The 25,842-nt window shown below is 38.1% G+C and overlaps 1 protein-coding gene across 6 annotated transcripts; it reads right to left on the reverse strand.

Moving 5' to 3' along the window:
• Positions 1–280: 280 nt before the first annotated feature.
• Positions 281–25,842, reverse strand: RAD21L1 (RAD21 cohesin complex component like 1). 6 transcript variants are annotated; one of them, XM_070246918.1, is made up of 15 exons: positions 25,514–25,842; positions 24,750–24,808; positions 23,832–24,007; positions 22,530–22,659; positions 20,874–20,967; positions 19,049–19,155; positions 17,113–17,283; positions 15,906–16,001; positions 14,638–14,745; positions 13,013–13,239; positions 12,674–12,773; positions 11,704–11,828; positions 9,457–9,549; positions 6,870–6,947; positions 281–1,905 (listed from the first exon to the last, which is right to left on the reverse strand). In XM_070246918.1, exons 3-15 carry the CDS (start codon positions 23,973–23,975, stop codon positions 1,717–1,719), a joined length of 1,662 nt encoding a protein of 553 aa, XP_070103019.1. In that variant the 5' UTR covers positions 23,976–24,007; positions 24,750–24,808; positions 25,514–25,842; the 3' UTR covers positions 281–1,716. The 6 variants fall into 6 exon arrangements, with proteins under 6 accessions (XP_070103019.1, XP_023482030.1, XP_023482032.1 ...); XM_023626262.2 differs by having other exon boundaries at positions 9,457–9,552; positions 14,638–14,748; positions 25,514–25,805; XM_023626264.2 differs by having other exon boundaries at positions 9,457–9,552; positions 25,514–25,800.

A 25,842-nucleotide genomic window follows, 5' to 3' on the forward strand; every position in this document is an offset into this window, starting at 1 on the left:
ATAAGGTGAGTAGACTGTACCAGCGTCAACTTGCTGTGATTGTACTACAATTATGCAAGACTGGGGAAACTGGGTGCAGGGATATATAAGATCTCTCTGTATTATTTCTTACAACTGCATGTGAACCTAGAATTATCGCAAAACAAAAAGTCAACTGGAAGTCTTATACCCTGCCAATGGGAGTGCAAAAAGGTACATTCACTCTGGAAAATAGTTTGGTAATTTCTTATAAAGTTAAACATGCGCTTGCCATATAAGCCAGCAACGTTACTCCTAGATGTTTACCCTAAAGTAATAACAACTTTTATTCACACAAAAACTGTACATAAGGGTATGAAGCAGCTCTACTTATAATTGTCAAAATTGGAAACCAACTGAATATTCTTCTGGGGGTAAATGGATAAATAAACTTGGTATATCCAGACAACAGAATACTACTCAGCAATATAAAGGATCAAACCACTGATACAGGGAATAACTTGGGACAAATCTCAAAGACATTATACCGAGTGAAAGAAGCCAGTCTCAAAAAGCTTACATAGTATATGATTCCATTTATATGACATTCTTAGAAAGACAAAACTAGAGTCATGCAGAAGAGAGGGGTTGCCAGGAGTTAGAGTGGGAGAAGGGTGTGACACAGGGAGTTTTTTTGGGTGATGTTACTGTTGATGTCCTGAGTGTGGTGGTGGTTACAGAAATCTATATGTGTGTTAAAATTCAGAGAACTGTGCACCAAAATAAAAAAGTCAAATTGTCTGTATGTTAATTTAAAAAATAAAAGAAATTTTTAAAAAGGCAATTTTGATATTTAAATCATATGGTTAATACATTCAAAGAGGCCATTTAGAATTTATTTTATAGCATAATTCCAGATACAACAGTATTTTAGAGAGTACCATAGGCTTCATTTTACAGTATACTATGGAGTTCACAAGGCATTCTATGAAAATTTCCTAACTAAAACTTCAACTAAGAAAAAGAAAAACAGCAGTTTTAATGTAAAAAATGCTCACTAAACACCACATAAAAGAACATTTTCATGACTTTTACTTGAATTGTAGCTGTAGACAAAATGCTGAATAACTGTCTGTTAATTTTTTTTAACATAAGAAGCAGAGTTAGTTTTGCTGACACATGAATGGTGGTTATAATAATCATTAAATAGTAAATAAAAAGGTGAAATGAACTATAAATAGACTAAAAGCCACTAAGACAATTTAAAACAAAGATGAATTTTATAACTCTTCAATTAAGATATTAGATTAAAAACCATGACATTAGAATGCATTAGAATCAAATAAATTATTGTCTGTGGGGAAATAAAGTGTTAATTATTAAGTAACCCCATAAAATTTAAGTAAATAATCCAATATAAAATAGCCTTTTAAAACACATCCTTGAATGTTTCTTGAAGGCATATAGTGTTTAAAAAATGTTCTTTAAATGCAACATTCAAGTCAGGGAAATGGTAAACACTATACATTCAAGTCAGCTAAGTTAAAAATATTACTTAGCTATAATTAAGTATTTCTGTAAGCATATAGGTTTCCAATTCTGGCTATATTATTCTGAACTTACAAAGAGGAAAGAGGAGGTTGGCCTATCTATGAAACTGGTCAGAACTCAGCTGCTTCCAGACAGCTTCTTCATTAAATCGAACAATCTATACAAAAATTCCAATGATGACATAAATCTGCATGTTCTGGATTTCCTTCACATTTTATGGAACATTGGTCCTACTGTTGCTATAATATCTGCATAGGGAGCACTCTGGCTCAGCTCAATAGCCCGCTGTTTTTTTAGGACAAGAAAGCTATAAAATTTGGCCGCAGTTTGTTTTCGGTCACTGTTTCTGCAGAGCTTCATCAGACTAAAGTACTGCATTCCCATCTTGTTGGATTCCTGGGAAAATAGGTAGAAAAGAGGAAAGGAAACGGAAACAAGATCATTAAAAGTAGAGCAGGCCGTGGATGCATAATGAGCAACAAAGTATTGATATTTTTGATAAGTGACTGTAAAATCCTTAAATGGAGAAATGCAAATGACCCATTAGTAAACTCAAAAACCATCATAGGTCATTGAGCACAAGCTTGGTTCATTGAGAAAATGCATGCAAAAGAACTCTAAAGTGTTATACAAATTTCTAATGTGTTATGCAAATGTTAGCTTTTAAAAAATTGATGTTAACATAAATGGCTCCTCTGGAAAGTGCAATTAGTTTAGACTTGCAAGGAGAAAAAAATCCACAGGACTTTGGGAAGCTTTAAATACAATGAAAATTAGCCTATCAGGCTTCTTTTCTTTAAAGGTACTAGGGTGGGTGATTACAAACAACTCTGGTGCAAATGCAGAAGTATATTTGTACATCTCAGTGGCAGGGGAATATGACTATACAAACATCTCCCAGTTTCTTTGCACAGATTAAAAAGACGTTGGATTCACCTAGGGCACCTGTGAAACTACTAGAAAAAACTGAGGTACAATAAAGTATTTAATTATGGATGAAGATAGCTCCTTTTATGAAGACTTGGAATCCGATTCCTAGACTGGAAGCACAGTTTTTGGTTAGAAATACTGTGGTGAATACTGGCAGCATCCTCGTGAGCACTGTATTCCTTGGGCAGCTGTGAAGCATTTTTAGAAATACCATAGACAAGGTTTCTTTACCAGTCCATAACATTTAACAAATTAATGTTAAATACTTTATCTCAACCGAAGGAGCAGCCCAGTGTCAGCAACTTCTCAGAGATGGCATGCCAAAGCCTTAATTATTCCCTCTCCTGAGGAGACGAGATGTGGATTGGGTAGCTTTTTCTCCTGGGAGAGAGCGGGACAGCCTTTTCAATTTCAAGAATCCTTCTGAAAAACACTCTGAGGGGACAAATATCCAAGACTGAACATATGTGCTTATTCTGTTCCCTCCAGAAACCTCTCTAAAAAGAAAGTAAAGGTGACAAAGGAAGTAGATAAAGACAAAGAAAGTGGAAGACTAACTGACTTAGCAGAGTAAAGAAAGGTGAAACCTAAGTGCCAGTGGGGAGGAAAGCCAGCAAAAAGCAAGCCAGTTTGAGCTACAGAAAGGTGGAAAAGCTCAGGAATTGGAGGCAACAGTATTGTCATAAGCTGGAGATGAGGGGTGAAGCCGAAAACATGAGAATTTGTTGAAAGTCTGCTTGGGAGCAGGTAGACACTCAGGTCCACTCCACCAGCTCACTGAGCCAGCAGACCCTACTCCCATACGCCAGCAGGAGGCAGGAAGTTGCCACTCTGGAGATACCAACCACTGAAGCTCTAGATTTGGGATGCCAGGCCCTGTGGATGGTGGAGAAGTGTCATACCACAAACTGGGGTTTCAAGTGAAATTCTATACTCTGAACAGTGAGACAGCCAGCCTCTCCATTACCCCTTTTTGGTTCCTGAACCAGGAGCATCATGCCTGTATCTCCTAGGCAGGATATTTGAAGATTAAGCTGGGAAAACTGACTATTCCAAGGAAAAACATCCTACAGATAACAGCATCTGCGTTTGGGGGAGGCGAGGAGTACCACCCAATTACCTCACTATAAAGATCACGCTGGTCTGCAATCCCCACCCACGCTTACATCACTTCTAATCAGCTTTTTGGTGTCTCACTCTTGAATAAAAATAGATAACCAAAGATCTACCAGACAATTGAGTAAAATTTTTAACATTCAAGAGCAAAAAAGAATGCATTCAAGAGAATCACTAAGAAAACAGAGACAAGGCAGGGAGCAGAAGAAAACTATAGAGAAGACACTGCATCTGTAAAAAGTGATTAGATTAGGATGAGACTGAGAGAAAGCAGATCAGCAGTTGCTTGGGGATGGGCGAGGGAGACCAGTGGGAGAAATGGAATAATTAACACAAGGAAAGTTTTTGGGGTTGTAGACCTGTTCACTATCTTGATTGTGGGGATGGTTTCACAGTTATACACATACAGATGGCCCTCCATATCCATGGATGCAGAACCTGCTGATACGGAGGATGGACTAAGGGACTTGAGCATCTGAGGATTTTGGTACCTGGGAGAGATCCTGGAACCAATGCCCCGCTGATACAAGGGACAGCTGTATGTCACTATATATTTTAAATGGGTATGGTTTATTGTATGTTAATCATACCTCAACAAAACTGTTAAAAAAATGACTAAATAAATAAAAAGATTAGGATGCTATAAAACAAAAGAAAAATTAATAACTAAGAAAAAACTGGAAAACAAAAAAGGTGAAAGCAGAAATAAAATTCAATAAAGACTAGAAGATAAAGTTGAATAAATCTTCTAGAGAGTAGAAAAATAAAAAGACAAAGGAAGTTAATATAGAGGATAAAGATTTTTTAAAAATTAAAGGCACAATTCAGGAGATCCAACATCTGACCCACAGGCAGTCCACAAAGAAAGAACAGATTAATAACAAGGAGGGAAATACAAAAAAATACAAAAAAATTTCCTAGAACTCAAGGAAATGAACTTTCAGAATAAAGAACCCACTATATGCTCAGCACAATAAATGAAAAAAGACCCATACCAAAGTACATCATCATAAAATTTCAGACCACTAGGGATAAAGAAAAGATCTAAAAGCTTCCAGAGAGAACGTAAAGGTCACCTACAAAGGATCACCAATCAAGCAGCATCTGGCTTCACAATAATAACACAAGAAGCCTAGAAATGTTACAAAGCCTTCCACATCTAAGAGATAGTATTTTCAAACTATGTTTAGAGACAATCAATCAAGTTAAAGGTAAAATAAAGAAATTTTTGGACTCGTACGTAGTGTCTATCTCCTAAGCACTCTTTTTCTTTTCTTTTTTTTTTCTTTGAGGAAGATTAGCCCTGAGCTAACTACTGCCAGTCCTCCTCTTTTTGCTGAGGAAGCCTGGCCCTGAGCTAACATCTGTGCCCATCTTCCTCTACTTTATATGTGGGATGCCTACCACAGCATGGCGTGCCAAGCAGTGCCATGTCTGCACCTGGGATCCAAACCGGCAAAACCCAGGCTGCTGAGAAGTGGAACGTGCACATTTAACCACTGTGCCACCGGGCCGGCCCTGGCACTCTTTTTCTTTTAAAGCATTCTTTTCTTTTTTTTAATTCTCCTAAGGAAGATTGGCCTGGAGCTAACATCCATTGCCAATCTTCCTCTTTTTTTCCTTGAGGAAGATTAGCCCTGAGCTAACATCTGTACCAGCCTTCCTCTACTTCATATGTGGGTCACCACCACAGCATGGCTGTCAAGTGGTCTATGTCTGTACCTGGGATCTGAACCCCGTGAACCCTGCCAAAGTGGAGCACACCAAACTCAACCACTAGGCCGTGGGGCCAGCCCCTCTTATGCATTCTTTATCTCAGAAAATAACAGAGGATGTGAACCACCAAAAACTTCAAGATAAAAGAAGATCAAGACACCAAGAAATAGAGGAACTAATATAGGAAAGAGACAAAGGAATTTCCATGTTACGGTAAAGGAACGTTCCAAGACAAAAACTGTGGAGCAGATCAGAGAGCAACTAGTCTGGATTAGAAGAAGAGGATGAGGAGCTCCAGGAAGGATATCTTCAATAAAAAAATGGAACGGATGAATCAATTGATATATTTGACCATACTAAAAGGGGTCTATTATATTGTCAGAGAATTTAGAAAAAGAATTAAGGATGGGTATATAGACACAAAGCAAATGGGAAAAATGGGGTAATAATTAACTCCAAAAAAAATCCATAAAGTTGACAAGAAATGTATTTACATTTTGAAACTTCAATGTAAACTAATTTTTACGTAGTCTTTGTGGCAGTGACTGCTGTTGTCCCTTAATACCCACTCTCCTCTTCTTCTATAGTAATAGAATTATTAGCTGGTCCCAAGGTTGCCAGATAAGGCCTACATTTCCCAGCTAGATGTGGCAAGGTAACTAAGTGCTGGTCAATGAAATGCGAAAAGTGAGCCACACATTTTCTGGATGGACCCTTACAGGAAACTTTGCTGCTGATTGGAATGCAGACATGGTGGGTAGTTAGCCATTTTAGATCTTGAGAATAAGGAAAATGAGATAAAGGGAACCATTTGTGAGCGTAGCTGCCATACCAGATTGTACTTTACCTGAGAGAGAAACAAACTTCTATCTTTTTAAGCCACTGATATTTCAATTCTCTGTCACAATCAAACCTGTATCATAACTATTACAATTACAACATTGTAAACACTGAATACTGTGCTAAAAATAAACTGGGGTGGGGGAGAGATAACTGAGCTAAATTTTCATTTTCTGTTGAAAGACGTCAACAGATAAAATTTAAAGCTGAAATATCAAGAAACAGCAGTAAGAACACGCAATTAGAAATATAGATATAAATACTAAAAGAAACAGCTTAATATAGTTGCCTCTGATGAGCAGGACTTAGGGATAAGGAGCGGTATGACAAAGGACCTCTGCGTTTCCTTTTCAGGCCTCCAGCATAGCACTATTGAACTTTCAAAATTATATACGTGTATTATTTTGATAAAAAATACGTTAAATTTTAAAATGATCTGTTTCACTCTTAAATTGTTATAAACGTAGCTCCATACTGAGAATTAGTTGATAGCCTCCTAACCACAAGAATGGGACACAGAATGGATATCCAGAGGCATGAGTAGGGGTAAGAAGTTGATTAGAACATGCAGGCACCAAAAACAAACTCCCATATTTAGCCCTGGGTATACTGCTCAAAGCATTTCACTCTGGTGGAATTTAGCATCAACAAAAACATAACGAAAATGCTTTCGTTTTTATTACTATCTAGAAGATTGAAGCCAACATTTCATTTATTTTTAAAAATAAAAATAGTACTGATAAACCCTACCATCTTACCCGCAAACTATTTAACATCCGAAGTATTCTTCGATTCCACTTCTCCGCCTCAATATTTTGTTCATTCTCCAATGACTCCTGTTTGAATGAGTGATAAAATATTTCATTTAAGCAAACTTTACTGAGTGTTTACTATTTGCCAAGTACAGTGTTAGCCGCTAGAAGAAACACAACTATAACACTGGGCCTGGGCCCTGCAAAATAAGGAGCTTATGGTCTGATAATAGAGAGAATAAGACTAATACACAAATACAGATCATTTTTGCAGGATTATATCTATGCTCCCCAGGTATCTTCTGATAAAGGGCAGTCTATATTGGTAATGCATCCCAGGGCAGGGTGCCCTTACTTTCAAAAGTAAAGTCATCCAAAACGACCACTTTTGGCTTGGAGTGTCCCAGCTCTGGTCAATCTGAACTCAATCAACAGGAGTAAATGGAGAGCTATAGAAAAACTGCCTTGTAAAGGCCTTTATCTGAACTCACCTAGTGATACAGCTAATAATAAATGATGTTTAGCAGTTTGTGTGCAGTTGGGTTAGAAACCTTTCGGATTTTGAGGATGCCTTCCTTATCCAAAAAAGATCAACCCACTGCCTGTCATGTTATCTGAAAAGATTCATTCTTTTCGGTCTTTAAAATTTAGCCACCTTCAGAAACCATTCAATATTTAAAAATCGTAAAGTTGAAATCCCTTCGCAGGAACTCACTCTACACCCTTACCAACTAACACCTTATGAGCTGAGAATGGAAACTGGGCATAGGAGAGGTGCTGAGGAGTCTGATAAAAAAGACTACAAAGGGCTGGGGAAGGAAAGTGTACAAACCTGACCTACTCTGTAATTTTTCCTAGGCTAGCTCTCACCAAGACACCCAGCAGCCTCTGTGTCACCCTTATCGCAGGTCCACAGTCAAGTCTTCAGGTATACCCCTGGAGCCCAGACACTTCTAAAAGTGCTTTCAATTTCATGAACTCCAAGATGATTTCAGGAAGCTCTAGAATATTCTGTAGGACATTTGACATCATTTGAGGCTAAGGGGACTGCTGAGTTCCCATGCCCACCAGCTATACCGGCTTCCTGGTCCTGCCTATGCTGTATCCTTTCTTACATTCCAGAGATGATTTGAAAATACGGTCACCTTATTCTGAAGAGTTTTCCAAATCCCTCCAGCTACAATTTACGTTTATTCCTTTCTGGTCTGTTCTGGGATAAATGAGCTCATCCAATTACTAAGGTTTATTTTATTGTTAAATACACAAATGCTATTTTTCAAATATAAAAAGTAATTGTCCAACTCTTTGTTAAAGATCTGTGAGACCACAGCTTCACCTACATTCACAACTAAACTAACCAGGAAAAGGCTCAGAAAAACAGTCTGTGTGCTTTGCTGAAGCCCGCCCACTTCATCTATCTGGACACCCTACAGCTGGATCCATTGTGTGGCAAGCCCAGTGGATTATTAAAATAGCTGAACTTGTGCTGTGTTGTGGTTTGCCTGACCACGTATGAAAATAACCTGTGTCTATAGAAGCAAAGAGAAAGGCAAAAATGAATCAACCTACTTCTAGTTGGCTGTTTGGATGTCTCAAGTAAAAAGTTCAGGTATTTATTCTGTCCTAGATTATCCAGAGAATTCAGTCTGTTTCCCACATATGAAAAAACAATCTAATTGTCGTGGAACTTATTATAAAGATTATTTAAAAATAAAATTAACATCAGCCATTAATATGAGTTTTGATATTATTTACTAAGAAACTTTTGCTAAAATTCATCACGATCTTAAAAACGCCTTCAGTACCCTGGGACAAGGGCTAGAGAAATACGACAGCGACAGAAATGGAGTCAGGTAAGCCAACTGTTTCTTCTGGCTTTGCTATTGATTTGTGGCCCTTCGAGCAGACTATTTTCTTTTTATGATCTCTAGAAGTCTTCTACAGATATAGGCCTTGAGCCACACAATGTTTTGGAAGAAAATGCCCATGCATTTTTTGGGAAATAAAATAAAATTTAAAATGCCCTAGGCCATACCCCTAATAGTTCTGTTTCTCTAAAGGTGTTATAAAAGTTACTTAAAACAGTGATTCTCAATATTTTTAACCTGAGACTACCTTTGATAAGCATAAAATTTCCCACCTTCCTTTAAAATTATTCAGTTTCAAAATAAATTAAAGACGAAAAATGTCAAAGCATAAAAATGTTTCATCAAACTACTCACACACATCTTCGTTGAGATCACTAATTTAAATTACAACTTTAGAAAGTAACATGACAGCTCTAAAACCAGTTTTTAGGTAAATAAGATGTTAAATATTTAGGGACAAAGTTTTTTTTTTTTTTTCCTTTTTCTCCCCAAAGCCCCCCGGTACATAGTTGCATCTTCTTAGTTGTGGGTCCCTCCAGTTGTGGCACATGGGACGCCGCCTCAGCGTGGTTCGATGAGCAGTGCCATGTCCGCGCCCAGGACTCGAACCGACGAAACACTGGGCCGCCTGCAGCGGAGCGTGTGAACTTAACCACTCGGCCACGGGGCCAGCCCCTTAGGGACAAAGTTTTTAAAAACATTCACAAGACTATACAAATATTTACCAATTCAACTGGACAATTTTCAATTTCTTTTGCCAAGATGGCATTCATTAAAGAAGATTCCTCAGCAGCTGAAGAAATCATTTCCATAATATCCTGCTAAAGCAAATGAGGAAAGGACAGGTAAGTCATCCCAGTAGTAGTAGTCATCATAGGAACAATCTCATTTTGTTAAACGCTTTAATCACATGAATGCTCATTTCTAAAACTAACTTAAAATACTCCCCGCATTCTCAAAATGTTACTTCTCAAATATCCCAGGTAGGCAGCCCCTGACTTAAATATTCCTGTTTTTCATACGCCTCCTACAGACGAAGAACTTGCATGCCCCTTCCCTCCTGCCTTCCTATCTTCGCCTTCCTCTTTCCCTCCCCACGGCAGACTTCATATCAAAAATCTCTGCTGCTGTGCGGCTGAGACCGATTTCCTCTGAAGCATTTTATCTAGCCTCTGTCCCCCACCTCTCTTCTCACGTCAGTACCAGGTGGCAGAGGAAGGAGATCTGCAAGCAGAGGGAGTGAGAATGAGAGCAGGGTTATTAACATCCCTACCAAGGCCATGACAAGGCTCTTGCCACCACTGCTGGGGCAGTCACTGGCAAAAGGGAAGAAAAACAAAGGGGTAAATGGGCACACGTGCATGGTGACAGATAAAAAACTAGACTATTGGTGGTGAACACGAGCAGTCTACACCTGAAATTACACAATGTTATAAGCTGGTATGACCTCAATAAAATAAGTTTTTTAAAAACCCTGTATCCTCTGAAAATGGTATGAAGACATAAAAGAAGGAAAAAGAGAGAGCCAGAAATTCTCTATTCCCCATCATCTCTCTTCTTCATTGCTATAGAAGCTGTCCGCCAGTTTTTTCATCTTCAACCTGTCTCCAAGCTTCACTCCCGAGCTGTAACCTGTGATCTTAAGTTAGGAGCTTCCTACAACATAGTTTACTTGATTTTTCTCTTGAGCTTATAAAATTTTAGTGAATATAAGGAGGTGCATTTTATTCTTTAATATACATATTGTGTTTTTTCTCTTAATTTCTATGAATATTCTACATTTTAAATACTCTCAATTTTGCAGTTACTTTACATAAAAATTTTCTTTTATGGAGATTTGAAAATGATTAATCGGAATCAATATTTTCCTGTCCCTTCAACCTGACTGTGCTCCCATTCCTAACTGTATTTCACATCTGTTCACCATTTTTGGAAGCAGAATAAGAACAGAATTGAAGGTTAAAGCATAAGTGTAGGGTAAAGGAATAAGATTCAAAAGAACTAGTGCAACAATCTCTTTCCTTCATTTCACATACTGGGGGAAATCTATTTTGTGACTATGTTTAAAAAGTCATAAACTAAACAAGCTTGCCTAATTTTCAGTAGGTGTGCTCTAACAAATGCCTGAGCCCAAATAAGGAGGAGAATAGTATTGGCAATCCAGGGTCTCAATATCCAGTTTATTATCAAATATTTAGTAAAACACATTCTCTTTTAATGCACCATGAATAGTCTTTCCTTCCAAGAGCATTCAGTTTCAATGGGGGTTGACTTCGAATTCCCTGAGCGGTTATCAAAATACAGTGATGACAGAACAGACCAGAAAAGCACTGGTTTATTTTTATCTGGTATGGCTATAATATTTACATTTATACAATCAATAAAGTGACAAGTGGGAAAATATTTTAAAGCACATTGTTTCCAAGTATGTTTTCAAATAACTACATTTTCCAAATAAAAATTATGTCTTCAAATAAAATTTGTTTTTAATTTTGTTTGGTCATGGATCTTTATATAATCTTTCAGATTCAAAGCTAAGGTAAGTAGTGGGTCTAAAACATATTATTCTTAAAGGTGGGAAGGGTGAATTTATGATCAGAAACAAAACATAGGTATATCGTCTAGAGTCCTAAAAGATTCCATGACATACTGAATGTGGGGCCTCTTAGGATTCTCAGCATACAACCAGTTTCAAGTACAATCATTTATTTAACATACCATGCAAAACACTATTTCAGTATGAAATTACTTATCTTGTGATTTACTATGCTAAACTTCTAGAAAATACTGCTCTGCAGATGAAAATCATGTTTTATTCTGTAGTACTGCTACTCACTAAAGAAATTACAGAATAATATAAGATGAAATATAAACTATTAATATAAGAAGTTATACCAGAGTCTCAACATCCCTTCACTATATCTGTGGCAGCAAAATAATAATATTTTTATGATCCTCTTTGGTTAACTTACCTCAGAGTTAATATTTTTATTGCTACCCTCATGAGAGCTACATTTAGATCCATCGATCACATCCTTTGAGGTTTTGGTTTGACTTAACTCTTGCTGGGAATTTGGCTCTTCCATAATGGAGGTCTCTGAATTATTAAGGAAGTAAAGAAGATTTCACCAAAATATCTTTCAAACTTAAACTGGGATATGGTTGTTACTAAAGAAAACTTCTGACACCAGAATCTCAGAATTTAAACAAAAGGTGAACAAACTTTTTTATGGCTCCCTAAGTCTCATACATTTATCTTCTTTTTCCCTCATCTGCCTCTTTATCACCTCCACTCCCCAACCTCCATTAACTCTCTTCGCTGCACTCACTCCCACACATTCACTCACAACATGGATGGTTCAAGCTCATCTTGGGATACTGTTCAGCAGATTTTAATGCCTTCAGAAAGGGTGATCCGGAAGCAGAAGTTCACTCACCGCATAAGTTGGTATTACTATTCCTCTATAATAATCACAATAATAATCAGCAACTGTTAATACTCCACGTATCCTCTGGGTGGACGGAAATAGCTATGTCTCAGGTTAATTGTATTGTTTAAATGCTATTCTTGTCACTAGGTGACTTTTCATGTTAGTGGTCTTAAAGTGAAACATTATCCTAGTAGATACAAAAATTTCCTTTGATGAGGGTTTGTGAATACTGTCTTTGGGGGTGGGAAGGTGGGAAAGAGTGAGATTAAGAATAGTCCACATAGTATATTTACTTCATCTTTTTAATGTAGCTTTTTGGACAAAAATTAATCTGCAAAGCAGAAAAATATAATGCTGATGTAACAATTTCTTCTAAATTCAAATACTCTGCTAGAGACAGCATTTATATTTGGGAATATGGGATTGGACCCCATCTTCATTTTGAAATGCAACATGAAACTTTTATTTCTACAACATTCCCCTAAACACCAACACAATTAGGATGTCTCACCTACTATGTTGTCGCTTTCCACTGCTTCCTTTACTGACTCCTTTTGTATCAATTTTCTTCCAAGTTTAAAGCCGGAGGACACCAGGCATTTTGTAAACAACTGTAAAAATATAAATTTTTGTTTCTCATTTCTGCACAAGTAAAGCAATTCAATAAAATACAAGCACATATGCTAAAAAGTAAAAACTATAATTCATGCACACACATCCAGCAAATTAATTCAAAAGTAAGGAGGTATTTTTTCACAAGTTTAAATTCTGTTGTACATATGGATGTAAATATGCATTTATTTATTTATAACCAAACATCACACCCATGTAAAAGGATGGAAACTATTACCATTTGCAGTTGAATATGAGTCAAGTCCTGGGCAGCAGTTGACAGAAGCGTATCTACCCCTCCCCTCTTCTTCCACATCATCAGTCTTTGGGTGGGAGGTGCAAGCTCCAAGACCATGAGGGTGTCAGTAAAGGAAGTAAGCTGTTTATGCATAATTTTGCTACTGATCTCCTTGACTGGATCTATGAGCAATTTCCTCTTTTTGACTTTCCTTTTCTCAGCAATGTCTAAATATAAGAAACAGGCACAAATGTGATTGGTTGTACAGCTTTGTAAAATGATATTGTAGGCACTGCATATCTAAGAAATGTCTACCACAATACAACATACAGAGTTGCATTGGGAAGAAAATCTCCTTCTCTCTACTGAAAATTATGTTAAATTTACGAGGTTTTTACACAGCTAGAGTGTCTGAGCAGCCAAGAGTTGATGGATTTTGCATGGTGTTGCTTGAAGGTACTTAGGAGGGACTATGTTGACCTACTAAGTGGACAACTGAGGAAACCTGGAGCAGAGGGTATATTGAGAGGGAAGTCACTCGATTTTGAGGTTCCTTAAAAATATCTACATTATAGGATAACTTTTTGAAACATTAATTTGTATTTTCCAGTGTATTTTTCCCTTCCCCACTGAAACCCATACACAAATTCCAAGTAGGTAGCCAGGCCCATGGGATTTTGCTCCCATAAGTAATTTCATCAGGTAGAAAACAGAAGTCAAACTTTTCTACAGTAAAGATGCAAAAGGGGAGGGAGGGTTAGATTTCCCAGAATGGGTGAAGATCTGAAATCAGATGGAGCCAGAAGGAAGAGGAAGCTGCTTGCTAAGGTGCCTCAGTAAAATCCTAGGAACATAACAAGATCCCAGAGGGGCTGGCTGCGTGATGGCCCAGAGGCTATGTAAACTGGGTCAGTGGGCACCACAAGCTGGTGAGCTGATGACCAGAGTTTCCCTTCCACCTGCCACACCCCTCTCCCAAATTTTGATACTCTATGGCTTAGGGCAGATAGGGGAGCTATGAAGACTGAAATTCTTGCAAGCCCAGTTGGCTAGAGGCTCAGAGTTGAATTTAGTAAAGAAGAAAATTGGAATGCTTTATCCTTTGCATGCCTGAGTTTATAAACTGAAATCCATATCAATTATACTACTTAAAACTAGCACGTTCTTTAAAAGGTCTACATCTATTAGATTCATATTTATTATTTATTCCTAAAAACATGCTCGAGGTTAAACATTAGAAGGGATATTGCCTCTTCCAATCCTTTCAGTCTGCCGTATTTTTTAATATTTGTATGTTTATTAATCTTCCTGATCAGATTGTAAGCTTGTTAAAAGCAGGAACTATGTCTTCTTCATTTCCGTACCCCAAACAGAGTAATGGCTCAATAACTACTGGAACTGAACTCAGCTTTAAATTTTCCAGTTTTCCAAATTGGAAATATGGTTTGACCAGGACTGAATATAATGAAAAGATCATCTCAAATTTCCTCCATGCTCTTACCCTACTGTATTACAAACGTCATTACTAGATTGACCACCTCCTATAATATTTCATAGATCATTCAAATATATCACAGTAAATAAGATAGTAGTGTATCAAAAATAAAAGCATGAATGACTCTGACCTGAAGCATCAATTGGGTCAAGGGTAAATCCTTCCTCTTCATGTGATAATGTGGTTTCATCCATGTTCTCAGTTTTAGATAGACACACATACTCTGGATTATCTGTCTCTACTAGTCCACATCACCATGAAAGGAATTACAAAAAAATAATGGTTATGTTACAAGCTAGAGGACTATATGGGAATTAAAGTGAAAGATAAACTAATTGAAGATTTATATTGCTAACTAGAGCCACGTCTGAATTCTTTTAGAATCATATATTTAATAGAGCTGAAGAGGCTCAGAGATTATATGGCCTGGGACCCACAGTGTCTAGGTGAGTCAAGTATCGTCACCTTCTTTCGCACATGTGACATCTAAGGCTGGACTCATCTCAGACTATAGTCACTGTGGAAGTGAAAACAGTGGTACCAGCCAGAACAAATGACTGACATAAATTTGATTATATATTTGCTAACATCTTCCATTCTGTTAAGTCATTTAATTATTAATTGACTCATAAAGAACCATAACTAAATATTTATTGCCTATTTCTTTCTACATTTTAAATTTCTACTATTGTGTTCGGAAGCAAATATAACAGAAAAAGAATGAAGAACCAAAATGGTCTAATGGGCCAGCATGTTCTTAAAAGGTCTAGTTATATATTAGATTCATATTTATTATTTATTCCTAAAAACATGCTTGAGGTTAAACACGAGAGGGATATTGTCTCTTCTCTTCCAATCCTTTTAGTCTGCCGTATTTTATAGTATTTGTATGTTCATTTATCTTCCTGATTGTACTTTTAATTCTTAAGAAAAATCAGACTAAAAGACCTCAAGTCATTTGAAGTACCATCATATAAATTTCAAGTAGAAAATATCCACACATTTGTAATTTCCCTCAAATTGTATAGTTTGTCAAATCACATCAATATGGTATTAATATTAATATTTAATAATCATATTAATGTCAAACATTAATGATGTTTTTACCATGAAATATATATAATTTTAATGATTCAAAAGCACAATATTTTCGCAGAGTATTTAAATGTGCTCTCATACCAAATAAACCCAATCCTGGTTAAATAAGCATCACTGCACCTTTCTCAGAACCCAGTTTCCTATTTTCTACTGTTTAGAGTCAGACTAGGAGAGTTTGAGGGACAATGTTCTTTATTATCTTTCACTATACTATACTGCTACTTAAACTCAGAAGTTCTGAGGTTTAATTTGAATATTAGCATCTGTTCAGTTTCTACACAAAGGAAAGTTTCAACATACCCACTAGAGTAGCAGGAGGCTCAGGAGGCAGGGAAATTTCTCTGTTCAAATGCATGTCTTCTGACAGGATATTCTGATCATCTTGTAACAGATTGTCTTGAAAAACACAATAAATACTTTAGTCATACAGAGTTGAATCTGTCATTTGTTCACTAAACATTTATTGGCATTATTAGATGCAAGGAATCATGAATGGATACAAAAATGAATGAACCCTACTTAATTAGATCTGATTGGTTACATAGACTATCACATTTCATGGAGGATAACACAGAATTTTATATATTTAACTTCCTTTACTTTATTAAAATCTGTTTTTAGATGTTTATTTTCAGGAAATATTTACTAGACTAATACCAAGATAGCAGCTGTGTTACAAAGCCATGTTAAGATTTCAAATCAAGAAGTAAAAATGTTCAGGGGCTGGGCCTGTGGCCTAGTGGTTAAGTTTGGCATGCTCCACTTCACCGGCCTGGTTCAGTTCCCAGGCGTGGACCAACACCACTTGTCAGCAGCCATGCACATACAAAATAGAGGAAGATTGGCACAGATGTTAGCTCAGGGCGAATCTTCCTCAGCAAAGAATAAAAAAAGTAAAAGTGTCAAAACTCCTTTAGTAGAGATCTAAGGTGGAGTCATTGTTTTTTTCATAATTTTCAAATTTCCAAAAGTTTGTCATAACCAACCTTTTAAGGTAAACTAGAGAATTTTAAAAGATCTGATGTGTAACAGTCAATATCTTTAAAATATGTGCATTTGGATTTTTCAGTTTCTGTCTATGCTATTTCTACAACTACTTTTAATATCATAATATAAAAATAAAGTAATATAAAATGCTGGACAGATCCTTTAGAATAGGTGTCCCACAATTTCTGTTAAACAATTTTTTTTCAGTATATGATCCAGTATATTTTGTGAAGAATATACTATCACTCTTTCCTCTCTAAAAATTAAAATTTTGTAAAAGTAAAAACAAGCAGTATTTCATAACCTATCTGGAAAACATGTTTAAACAAATGGCTATTTATTTAGACCTCGCCTAAATGTTTAAATATACCATAAATTTTGAAGACTTACGTAAAAAAGTGTTGATTTATATGACATAAAAGCATATCTGAAATTTTAGTTTGATCTAATAGATCTACTAATATATTACAGTAATTTGATTGAAATAAATATTCAATTTCTACAGAACTAGACAGCATACCAATCATTTCTCCTGCAGCGCCTTCATCTCCAAATCCATCTCCACTGTCATAGAACAGAGATTTTTCTCCAATGAGGCTTCCAGAACTATGTTCAACTAAAGGACCACTGGAACTCAGCAATACGCTGTCATCAAAGAAGCTATGTCTTCTGAGAATTTCAGGTTCCTCCTCTAAATAAATGTATATCATTACTACTGAGTTAATCATAGAAACACAGAATTTTAGGGTTAGAAGGAAATTCAGATATCATCTTGTATAGCTCCCCCTCATTTTACAGACAAGGAGAATGAGAGCTCAAAAGCTTATTGGAATTATACATCTGAAGTCACCCAGGTAATCAGTGGAGACTGGGTTTCTACTATAATATTTTTTCCAACACAATAGGAAAAAAAGCCAAAACATCAGGACAGAGTTCTTAGTGGCAGTACATTTTAATAATTTCCCAGGTTATTGTTGGCAGTAGAATGATTTCTTCTACTTTAGGTAGGTCATGTTATGCTTGTTCAAGTACTACTTTGTATTATTTCGAGGACACTTCCTTGTGTTGTTTATCCATAATGTGGTTTAGAAAATAAGGAGCATATCTGCCTCCTTAGGAAAGGAAAGGTGGGCAAATATTAAAGAATAGGCTTACAACATTCATTCAATAAATATTTACTGCATGACTGGGTATTAGGCAATATGCTAGGGGTTGGACATACAGTGGTAAAAAAGACAAAAACCAGTCAGCTAACATTAACTGAGTGCTTATTATGTGCATTATTTTATATATTAGAAGATACCACTAGAATCCTCATTGCACAGGCAAGGAAACACATCCGCAGAAAGGCTTTGTAACCTGCACACAGTCACACCCTAATATATGACAGAGCTGGGATCTGAACCTAGCAGAGACAGTGATAGTATCAGTGTTAGCATTCCGACTGGTAAAATAATTTCAAAATGGAGCCTTATGAGACTTCAAAACTCTGAAGACACTGACAGCGGCAGGTAAAATGACCCCTGCTTCAAACTGACCGGCTTCCAGATTGGCCATTAGTGCAGGCATATTCTTTCCCTTCCTCAAGTTTGAATCTATGGGTCCAGGAGTCTGAAACTCCAGACGTGAGAGGTTGGTCTTCTCCCTCCCTCCAACAACCCACATCAGTGCTACTCAGTACAGAAAGTCATGAAGTATCGCTTATACCGAAAATTCTTCTATAGGCCTACAACTTCTAGAAAGGGAGAGTTGAAAAAGGCAACCTTCACTGTGCTGGACTAAAGATTTGCTCAATAGAAAAGACTTTTTCAAAAAGAACTAAAAATATGTTCACATCTTCCAGGTGTAGCTTGATAGCTCCCAAAAGAAAAATCAGCCTTGGTCAGTAAGATAATAGCATTTAGGTACAGACACTATATTCTGAGCTCTGAGCATCACGAGAACCTGAGATTACTCGAAAAGGTTAAAGAAATAATCATTGACTTCAATCTTATATTGTAATCCAGAAAGGGATGGATTAAGATTAAACGTTTCTTAGAGGACGTTAGGTCTGAGCTAGTTTTTGAAGGAGAGAAATATCACTTATTGGTGGAAAGGACTGAAGGAGGGAATAAGGGAAATAACTCTGTGATGTTGCTAGTAGTATCTCAATTTTACATATAGGGCACTAAGGCTCAGAGAAGCTAGGTAATTTGCCCAATATCACATAGCAAGTCGATAGAGAAAGGTTAGTTTCAAACCTAGGTCTGTAGGTCTACTAAGAATATGCTTTTCTCTCCTATACTAGAAAAAGGCAAGGACAAACTTATTGGGGGTTATGTTTATATATCAAAAGATTCATTCTAAAGATATTTCTATTGGCATAGAAATAGCTATTTCTATTGGCATCGTTTTAATATAAAAATGCTAATTTAATTGATTATGACTTGTAATTTTAATTTCTCAAATATTCTCACCAAAGTTCCCAGCTTGGAAAAGTAGATCACTGCCATAATCTTCTCTAAGTGTGATTTCTTCTGGTCTGCTCTGGTTCTGAGTAAAGTATTTTGAAACATCAAGAGCACTGTGGAGAAATACAAGATTGAGGAAAACATGTGAACAGAACACAATGATTTTGCTGTTTACAGCAAAAAAAAAATTCCTAAAACAAAAAATAGGTTTTATTACAAAAATAAGAGATTTTCATTTTCTCAATAGTATTATTTATAAACACTAGTTTATTATATGTGCATATATACAAATGATCTCCAGGTTACCAAACCCAGCGGTCAGTTCTCATCCTTGTCTTCTGTACCCTAACCAACAGTATTTGAAATAGATGCTCACTCTCTTCCTCACAGAATACGTTCTCCTCTTGGCTTCTGGGATACTGCTCTCTCCTGATTTCCTTCCTACTTCATTAGCTGCTCCTTTTCCATCTCCTTTATTAGTTCTTTCTCATCTCCCAGACTATTAGCTATTAAGAATGACCCAACACTCAGTCTTCAGATCGCTCTCTTTTTTTAAAATCTACACTCATTCCCTTGGAGATCTCTTATGACTCATGGTTGAAGTTCCATCTATAAACTCACAACTCCCAAATTTAAATAGTCCATCCAAACCTCTTTCCTGAATTTCAGACCCAGATATTCAACAGCCTACCTACTCCCCTTGGATGTGTAACAGTCATCTCAAAACTGATGTCCAAAACCTAATTACTTCCTTCACCCCGCCCCCCTTAAACTTGCCATTCCCTGGTTCTCCCAATATCATTAAGCGGTAACTCCATTCTCATGCCAAAATTCGCATAGTCATCCTTCACTTCTCTCCTTCTCTTAAAGCCATGTCCAATCAGCAAATCCTGTTGGCTCGGCCTTCAAAACAGATCCATAATTTGACTGCTACCATCTTGCTAAAATGAAGACTGAGAACTGACCATGGACACTGTCACCTCTCACCTGGACTTCTCACTGTACTAATCTTCTCACGGGCTCTCTGCTTCCTCCCTCTCCTCCTTATACTAAGTAGTCAGAGGGAGCATGTTGAAATCAAGGCGGATCCACTCACTCTCCTATTCAAAACCGGCCTGTGCTCCCTATTGAGTAAAATAAAAGTACTAACTGTAGCCTCCAACACCCAGCATCGCCGCATCCCCAGCTACCTCTCTGACCTCATTCCTACCGCCTGGACTCTCGTGTCCTCCACTCCCCAGTCTCACTTGCCTCCTTGCTGTTCCTTGAAAACGTCCAATGTGCTCTGCCTCAGGGCCTTTCCTCTTATCTGCCTGGAACATTCTTCCCCACATCATGGAGTGATTTGTTCCTTCACCTCTTTCAGGATTCTGTTCTGACCTTATTACAAAAACCTTTCCTGACCATTCTATTATTCATTTTATTTTATTTTCTATTTCTCTACATAAGGCTGATCATCTCCTGGCATATTGTATATTTATTTATTTATTTGTTTATTGTCTGTCTACCCCAACTAAAATGTAGATTCATGCAGCCAGGAGCTGTATTTTCTTCATTGCTATCTCCTCAGTGCCCGCCATATGGAAGGCATCCAATAAAGGGTTACTGAATGAATGGATGGATATACTGCCAATATTGCAAACTATGTTCCGAAACCATGATGACACATTTTTGGTGTTGTACTTCAAAATTTCACACTAAGTTTGTCTTTGTCAACTGCATCTGTACTTCAGTTGTTAACTACATTCCATTTATGTTCATGAAATCTGAAGACGGAAACAATAAAATATCAAGAAAATCAAACTGAAGGAAAACAAGTAAAATAATTTACTTCACATTCTGGGTGTCAAAATCATGAAATTCTTCTGGCAATGTGATAGCACTGTAAGCTGCTTCAAAATTCTCTTTTGGAAGGTCAACCAGTCCTGAAAAGAATCAGAACCCACATTCAATAAGCAATGACGCTTTACAAAATAAGAAACTCCCACCTAAATCCTTTCTTTCTCTCTCTGGACCACTCTGCTTAGTCTCCTAAGCGGTTTCCCTGTATCCACTCCCACCCCTCTTCAGTCCATTCTCTACAAAGCAGCCAGAGAGATATTTTAAACACGCAATCAGATCTCATCACTCCCATGCTTAAAGTGCTTCAGTGACTTCCCCAGTGCATTTAAATAAAATCAAATTTCTGATCAGGGTCTCTGCAGCCCTACAAAACCTACTGGCATCACCTAACCACACTCTTTCCCTCACTCACTATACTCCAGCCAGACTGGCCTGTTTGTTCCCTGAACAAGTCAAGCACTTTCTACCTCAAGACCTTGCTCTTGCAGTTCCCTCTGCCCAGAATGCTATTCCCTGGGGGACTTTTTACCTGGCTGGGTACTTCTCATTCTTCAAGTCGGAGCTTAAATTCTGTCCTCTCAGAAAGGTTTTTCCTGACTAGTCTAACTAAAATAGATTTGTCTGTTATTTTTCTGTTGTAGTACTCTTTTTATACTCCTTCATAGCACAATCACAATCTATAATTATTGTAATAATTTAAAAAACCTTTTTCATTATCTGATTTCCTCACCAGACCAAAAGGGACCTTGTTTGTCTTGTTTGTCCTTGTATCCCAGAGCCTAACATAGTGTTTCACATAAATATGGGATCAATAAATATTTGTGGAATATACAAATGAAATAATGAACAAATGAACCATATTTGGTATGATTACAAATCCATCTAGAGATTCTACAAATATTTTAAATAAAAAAACCCTTCTCAATCTCAATTCAATAAATATTACGGGAATAGCATGTGCAAGACACTGAGACCAGAACTATAAGGGACTCGGAAAATAAATACGACACAGATGTTGCCTTCAAGCAGCTTGCAGACTATCGTGAGAGCTGAGACCTGCACCTGAGTAACCGTAATATCAGGTGGAAAGTGATGAATGTCTGAAATTAAAATTAAATTAAATTTCGAAGGTGTTATATGACACATGTAAATCCCTAGCACTTTGGAAAGCCTAGAGATTTTTCTATAATATGTTACAAATAGCATTTATATTTATTTTTTAATAAATTATAATTATATATATATAAAATTTTATATAATTATAATTATATAAGAATTACGTAGAGTCTTGGTAATTCTGAAAACAAGGACAATTATCGATATCTAGGTTTTGTCAATCACACTATTTCCAATTTATCTCATAAAGGCACAAACAGCTACGGCAAACGAAGTGACCCATTAAAACTGAACATCAGAGTTTCTTACACAAGTGTGGCAGCTTTAAAAATATTTCTTATGTAAATACGCACGAACATTACAAGTTTTTGAAAGCGTAAGCTTTTCCTGCAAATACAAGAAAAAAGCAAGGGAAAGAATACAATTTGTCCTTAACCATGGAAACCATTCAATCAAAAGGAAGATTACATTCACTAAAAACGCACAAGGGAACCAAGACGAGCGACACAAATCAATACTGCACGGATACCTGGGCGAAATGTCATCTTCATTTTAAGCAATGCTTCACTGCAATCTGCCAAAAGATACTTTGCCTTCCTATTATAGATTCGAACCACTCCCAAAAGAAGGTGTCCTGACGTTCGAAGTGCAATTTTCACCTTTCAATAATTTTTAAAGTATTAGAATATTAAAAATTAGACTCATAAACCCTGTTGTCTGAAAATTACAAAATCATAAGAATTTCTTCTCTTTAAAAGCAGACATTCTGTATTCTTAGTTAAAGTGAATCACTTAACTTTTACCTCACCTTGTAAAATGATTACCTTCTTTTCTTATTTAATGAAAATAATTTAATGTGGCCTTTGAGCGAAGGATGCTATTACTGGTTTTATGGGAAGAATGTGAGCTCTGCAGTCGGGCTGACTTGGGTTCAAGCCTTGGATCAGCTGCTGAGGCTGAGTCACTTAACCTTCCTGAATTTCAATTTATTAATAATGGCTACAGTTTATTATCTGCTTATCTTGTGCCAGGAATTGTCCTAAAGCTTTTCATACCTTAATTTAATTTTGACGACAACCTCTATTTTCAGAAGAAAAAACTGAGACTCAGATATGTTAAGTAATATGCCCAAAGTAACATAACTATTAAGTGATGGAGCAGAAACTAAATTTAAATTTGACCAACTCTGAAAGTTCACGCTCTTAACCACCACACCTCACTGATGCTCAAAGCCCATCTCGGGGAGTTGTTGTGAAGATTAAATAAACTAATGAACAGAGTCTAGCCCAGTGCCTGACACGTGGTAGGTTTTCAATTAGAATTCTTCCTTCTCCCAAGCAGAAAAATACTCAACCTATGAAAACGTTAAAATATTTTAATGCAAATTCTAAAGCTCGTTATAGTGTTTTATAATGAACACAGTACTTTATTGCTTATGAAGTGTTTTCATATATAGTTTGATTTACACTCAATCTTCCTTCTTTCGTTCTACTCTCTCCATTCATTCACTCATTATTTTTCTAAGAAACACTTATTTGGTCCCTACTATGGATACAGTATTTTATTAGGGAATAAGAAAAGATCACGAAATACGTATAAATTGTGGCCTTTCTCCTTCAGGGTCCAATCTATTTATGATAAACCTATGAAACAGTTAATTGCCAACATATATGTTTATATTTTGATAATAAACACGATAGGAATTAAAAGAGAAACCATTTGAGAAGTAAAACTTCCCCGGAAATGTATTCCATGACACAAATGCATTTTAATTCCTTTCCTTTCCACGAGTCATGGCACATACACACTACAATTTGAATCAACAGCATACCTTAGGGGAAAGAATTTTTTCAATGGTTATCTCTAGATTACACTCAAACACGTGGGCCTTCGTGAGTTTCTTCTCCCAGTGAGCTGCCAGCCATATTTTGGCCAAGGGCCCTCGCTTACTCATAAGCACATGCGTGTAGAACATGTCCCCGGAACTCCTCGGTTGTATCTAACGAACTGGAGAGAACATTAAAAGATATTTGAAATTTGATTAGGAAAACCTTTCAGCGCTCTTTGACGGCAAGCAAAAACATTTTTCATCAATTCTATAAAATAACACTCAGATGATCCTCTAATTCAATGTATTATTCAATTCCAAGTCTTTTGTTGTAAAGAAACACCTGGGATAAGGGTATTCTGATAACTGATCTCGTCTTCCATTTGCCTTGTCTCACCCTACAAAGATCTGAGTTCTCTTATTAACAGGGTCCAATAAATAGAGGAGGAAGGCTGGAAAAAATAGATGGAAACAGGGAAAACACTCTAGAATAGGAAAAGGTGGGCAAAGCTAAGAAAAGTGAACACAGGTCAGCACTTTTCTAAAACTTAAGGATTTTGAGAAGTGTTGGATCACTGATTTATACCCAGGTGTTGAATTTCTTTGTTCTCTTTAAGACACTACGGTTTATTCAATAATATACTAAACACACGGACGTTAGAACAATGGAACTCCAAAAGACCATAACGTGGAAAAATTAAGAAAATAAGAAACTGTAAGAAACCTTAGGGAAAGAATCAGAAGAAGGGCAGAAAGGAAACCAGAATCAAATTATTTTGCAACGAGAGTGGTAAAAGAAAACCTCCACTTAAAGAATTTTCCTGCAAATCGTACTATCCTCAACACCACCAGAGGCTCCGTTATTAAGGGACGTTCTAACACTTGGGCTGACTTCTGGAGAAGAATCAAACTATTGCTTACACAGAATTCTTAAGCTGCCACTAGAAAAGCTTCTTCTCGCTTCTTTTCTACTTCAAGTTCTGATGAAAGAGAAATTGAGCCAAAATGAATACAGAAACTAAACCAGCCACAGAATTAAAAGTCCAGGTGAACCGAGATCGGCGCCCCTTTCCACCCCAGGAATCCGGTCACGGGGCCCTGGCAGCGGGCTACGCAGGCTAGAAACCGCATCCCAGAAACCGCATCCCCCGGCGGCGCGCCAGAGACGGACGCCTTGGCTCCATCCCTTCCTTTCTAGTCCGCGTCTGCTATCTGAGAAAAGTCTCCATTGATCTCTTTAAATTGCTCCCAGGTGTAGGATTATTAATATACCTTAAGAAAAAAACCACCCAGTGAATTTCACATTCCTGAGACATTGACTTTCCTGAGCACCTCTCCCTGCCCCCTCCCCCCAAAATGCGGCCCAAGCCGCCCCCGCCGTGTGGGTTCGCTAGACCGACGGCGCGCCCGCGGAGTCCGGCCGCCCCGGGGCGCGGAGGCGGGGCGCAGGGACGGTAGGCCCGGGAACCGGGGCCAGAGGGGGTCCCTCCGTCGGGGAGGAGCGCCTGGGTCACGCCTCCAGCCCGGGCCGTGGGCTGCGGCGTTCTCCCTCAGGCGAGGTCCACGGGGCTCGCGCCCGTGAGGGGCCCGGGGGGCGCGCGCTGGGTGGCGCGTGGCCGCGGCTCTCATCGCTCAGCCCGCCTTCGGCCGCCGGGTCCCGCCCGGCCCCTCGGGGTGCACCCTACTTTCAGCGTCGGGTCTGAGGAGAGGCGCGCCGGGGCGGTGGCCGGAGGAGGAGCCGCGCGGAGGTCTGAGGCGCTGCCCGCCCTGAGCCGCTCGCCGTCGGGGAGCGCACGGCGGGACGACGGGTGGGGCGGGGTGAGGGGGCGGGGCGACAGCGGTGGGCGGGGCAAGCTGGGGATGCGGCGGGGAGAGGGGCGGGGCGGGGCCGTGAGCCGGTGGCAGGGCGGGGCGAGGGGCGCGGCGACAAGGGATGGGCGGGGCAAGCAGGGGATGCGGCGGGGAGAGGGGCGGGGCGGAGCGGCAGGCGGCAGGGCGGTCCAAGGCCTGGGGG

This window comes from Equus caballus, chromosome 22, assembly GCF_041296265.1.
Source record: "Equus caballus isolate H_3958 breed thoroughbred chromosome 22, TB-T2T, whole genome shotgun sequence".
NCBI classification, from domain to species: Eukaryota; Metazoa; Chordata; class Mammalia; order Perissodactyla; family Equidae; genus Equus; species Equus caballus.